This window comes from Aptenodytes forsteri, unplaced genomic scaffold (genome assembly GCF_000699145.1).
Source record: "Aptenodytes forsteri isolate BGI_AS27 unplaced genomic scaffold, ASM69914v1 Scaffold173, whole genome shotgun sequence".
Classification (NCBI taxonomy): domain Eukaryota; kingdom Metazoa; phylum Chordata; class Aves; order Sphenisciformes; family Spheniscidae; genus Aptenodytes; species Aptenodytes forsteri.
This window is the reverse complement of record NW_008794449.1, coordinates 3,854,219-3,856,356: the sequence shown is the minus strand read 5'-3', so window position 1 is coordinate 3,856,356 and position 2,138 is coordinate 3,854,219. Positions and strand designations below refer to the sequence as shown.

The following is a 2,138-nucleotide window of genomic DNA, read 5'->3' as shown; positions in this document are numbered from 1 at the left end:
TCTACACCGCAGCACATTTAGATGTTTGAGCAGGTGAATAAAGATCTCATGTGTTACCCCCAGAAAGACCCCACATCATCATACATGTTACCGTGATGGTGTTCTCCACCCTCACTCATGCCAATTCATCAAGGAAAGGAAGGAACTCTTGTAGTTAATGGCCAATATTGGCGTACGAAAAACTGGGTTCATGAATAAAATGAGAACAGAAACCAGAAGATTCCTAACAACTAGAACTACTGGGTTCTGCTTTTAACATGGAGGTTAAGAAGCTTGTTGTCCAGTTGGCCTGTGGTAGCTGGGGATTAGACTGAATGATTCAGAAGACCACTTCCTCACTGATGTAACCTTGGAGGACACCATATGAATTCGGACCTGGAAGGGAATCTTTTAAATACCACAAAAATAACAGTCCTTAAAAAAAAAACAGACAAAGCACCAGAGCCTTTGAGGAGTCTTCAAACATCCTTTAATTTTGCAGTTTCAAGACTGACACACAAGCAGTTACACAGCTCAGAGAGAAGCTTTCTCAGGACGTGAAACCCAGCTGGGTCGACAATTTACTTGACAAATACAAGCACAGTGTATTCTCGGTTTGGAGGGATGGTATAAACTCCTCAGCCTCCATAAATAAGGAACCTTTTACCAGGTGGCTTTATATGGTCAAGGCAGGGCAGAAATGGTGACCTGAGTGCACCTCAGACTGCAGAGCTGGGGTCTGCCCTCCTCCTGCCCTTGCTGATGATTAGTGCTGAGCTACATAAGCCTGCGTGCCCTTCCAGTACATCAAATGATGATTACAAAATACCTTTTCAGCTGGGGAGACTCAAAAGATATATTCAGAAAAAGAGAATTAAGTTTTGCTATTACCTTATATTGGCAATTTTCTCCTACATCCACCATCATCCAGCGCAGTATGCGCTGTAGAAACCGATGCCATATGGCTCTGTGATAATGAAAAAGTAGAAGTGGAAACAAATGGTCCCATGTTACCTCCCACTACGAGAATTGGCTTATCGCTATCCGAAGGAATAAGCAAATAGATCTCTTTGCAGTGGAAACAGCAGAAAACTTAACACATCTACAACTGCCATCGAGAATAGTACTGGCAGAGCTGAAACAGGCTCCACACAGCAATGCTGTTGGAATGGCTTCAAAACCATCAAGATCTCACATGTGACCAAGAGGTCTGTGCTTGACTTGTCACGGTGCTGTTTACTTTACTGGGGTCTGAACTTCCACTGAAGACTCCGACCTAACCCAGTGTGAAATCTTCTCTTTTCCCACCCCGCCAGATAGCAGCTTGCCTTACATCTCAAGGCAAAGCAGCAGCAACAGAGCAAAGCCAAATATCCCACCCAAATCTCTACCAGGATGCCTGTTCCTGCGGTGCAATCACTCTTGGGAGAACACATTAAGGAAGCATTATGTGATTACACAGCAAAACCCCCGAAACAACCCCAAACCCAAATCCCAAATGACATTTCCCTTCTCACTAGTACAATGCCACCCAGAAGATACGCACTTTTGCCTTTGATTATAACAGAAACGCAGAGGCTTGGACCTGCAATCTGACAGCCCCCGCTGCTCAGTGAATATGAGCGACAGAGCAGATTACACGGTGGTGATTTTCTTGTCCTTGGTGGCCTGTTTGATAGCAGCCTGCTCACAAATGATCTCCTTCAACCGCTGCAACCTCATGTTCTGGGTGGTTTGGTCTCCCACACCTGTCTGGCTCCGGTGCAGTAAGTTCAGGGCGTAGATGTATTCCAGCTCTGTGTACTTCACCCCTTGATCCACCACGAGGTTTAAAAGCTCGTCTGCTGTGTTATAGAGCATCTCATAATACTGCCTGAAAAGCAAGCAAACAAAAAAACCCCACTCTGGTGAATAGTGATACTTGATGCTCCAGACCTTTATTTCTGTAGAATACCATCAACTGTTACTTTTATTCAGCAGCGCCAAGAGCAGAGAAGGCTGCATCAGACGCTGTACAAAGAGAACACAAACATACTCCTATTGAACATCAGGAGATGACAAGTGGGCATGTACATGCACAGGGGAGCAAATCTCACAGATCTACTCCCCACACTCTTCCATACTGTTGTGGTTTAACCTCAGTCGGCAACTGAGCACCA

At 45.1% G+C, this 2,138-nt stretch overlaps 1 protein-coding gene across 1 annotated transcript in view; it reads right to left on the bottom strand.

Annotated features, from left to right (window-relative positions):
- Nucleotides 1–446: 446 nt before the first annotated feature.
- The window catches only part of EXOC4 (exocyst complex component 4), a 431,485-nt gene continuing 429,793 nt past the window's right edge, over nucleotides 447–2,138 (bottom strand). The window contains exon 19 of the mRNA XM_009290434.1: nucleotides 447–1,852. Within this exon, the coding sequence (XP_009288709.1) occupies nucleotides 1,615–1,852 (238 nt within the window). The 3' untranslated portion in view covers nucleotides 447–1,614. The remainder of the gene's footprint in view (nucleotides 1,853–2,138) is intronic.